At 29.7% G+C, this 1,861-nt stretch overlaps 1 protein-coding gene across 2 annotated transcripts in view; it reads left to right on the forward strand.

Moving 5' to 3' along the window:
- The window catches only part of LOC107613553 (pantoate--beta-alanine ligase), a 7,249-nt gene extending 6,599 nt beyond the window's left edge, over positions 1–650 (forward strand). For both annotated transcript variants that reach the window (XM_021110024.1, XM_016315608.2), the window contains one exon: positions 208–650. In XM_021110024.1, coding sequence (XP_020965683.1) covers positions 208–345 — 138 coding nt within the window. In that variant the 3' untranslated portion in view covers positions 346–650. The remainder of the gene's footprint in view (positions 1–207) is intronic.

Consider the following 1,861-nt stretch of genomic DNA (forward strand, 5'->3'; position numbering starts at 1 on the left):
TTTGCAATCTTTGCAATCTGTGTCTCTGTCCATGCATTATCCAAACACTAGGGTAATGCCAAAGTTTCTTTGGGGATAGTGTATACTGTGGCTTCCAAAGAATCAATTAAGAACATTGAAAAGACACTTTTGTCTCAAGAAATAGAGAATAGTGAAAAGACATCGACTTAGATGCATGCTAACTAGATAGATGCATTTTTTCTGCAGATTGTTGATCAAGAGAATTTGGAGAAAGTGGAATTTATCAATGGCGGCCCTGTTGTCTTGTGTGTTGCAGCATGGTTTGGGAAAGTGAGACTTATAGACAACATGGAAATTAACTTAAAAATGGATGTGAGAAAATGATATAGTTAAGCTACCATGTCTCATCTTATCTCTCAAGCATGCACCACTTGGTAATAGCCCATGCACAATGAAATTTCCCCCCCTCTTTCTTGGTATGAATTACTCTTCATTACTGGTAGGTTTATTTTGTTTGTTGGCTGATAATAATAGAACACACCGATGGTTATTCTCCGTGACAACAGTGTAATAAAGTCATAAACTATAGAAAGAAAAAAGTTGAAAAAGTATTGTTTGCAAAAGAGAGTTTGTAAATGACAATTGTCGGGAATGTTATACAAGTGTGACTTTTTGTTTTCTTTCTTTAATGGGTAAGCTTTGTTTATGCAAAATTGTTTACATACGTTTAGCACCTGATAATATCACATGGCTACTAGGATCAACATACTTTTCTACGTTCAATACACACCTATTAGGGCTGTTAAACCGGGTCGATCCGCCTAATTTTATTTGTTGTCCGATGGATTGGACAACTTTTAATTTTAGGTATTATAATATATCTACACTACATATTCACTCACAAAACTACAGTAGATCTGTCAGCAGCGTAAATGGACAAGTCTACTTTGTCCGGCAAGACTTCATTTATAGTATGGGCCAGTTTAAAATCACTAGACCAAAACGGACTGCCTTATTTATTTATTTATTTATTTATTTATTTATTTATTTATTTATTTATTTATTTACGCTATGTTTGTTACAGTGGAAAATAGGAGGAATTTGATGAAGGGAAAGAAATAGAAAGAAAATAAATATTTTTACTTGTTTGATTTTGAAAGGATATGTGAAGGAAACATATAACAGTAGCAAAAAGTGATGTGGGATCCAGCAAAAATTTTTCTCTTCGATTAAGACAAGAAAATGAAAGAAAATGAAAGAAAAATTCATTTGGTCATTCTATTTCATCATTTCAAACACATCCATAGAAATTAAATTTCACTTCTAATTTTTTTTTATTTCTTTTCAATCAATTTCTCTCCTTTCTATTTTTTTCCACTCCCAAACAAAGCATTAAAGTAAAAAATGCATCTATTTGAAAAAGCAAAGAAAAAGGTGAAACAAAGTGAGGACAATGGTTATATATAAATTTTGATTGTATCATTTGATTATTATTTTTAGAATATCAAAAATCACGCATGTTATATTTTGAGATAAGTCTCTCCCGAAATTTCAAATATTCAAAGATAATGAATAGACGCCAAAAAAGATAATGAATTTAGTGACCCTCTAGTATTGCTCAATACTATAATTTAATAATTTTGTTCAGGTCCTTTCTCAATGCATTAGTTCTATATATCATCTCTTTTTTTTCAATTTTTTTTTCTATAAGTCCAAATTTTTTTTCCAGACAGTATCTGAAATTCAATAGATGAATAACTAATTCATTGAATATTTAAGTTTTATTTAAAGATTTGTTATTAGTTAATAAATTATTACATATATAAAATAAAATTTAATCTCTCGATATTTATTTAAACTAATTAACTATACCAATTCAAATTAATTTACTTCTTGCTGC

The sequence above is a fragment of the Arachis ipaensis genome, chromosome B08 (genome assembly GCF_000816755.2).
Source record: "Arachis ipaensis cultivar K30076 chromosome B08, Araip1.1, whole genome shotgun sequence".
Lineage (NCBI taxonomy): Eukaryota > Viridiplantae > Streptophyta > Magnoliopsida > Fabales > Fabaceae > Arachis > Arachis ipaensis.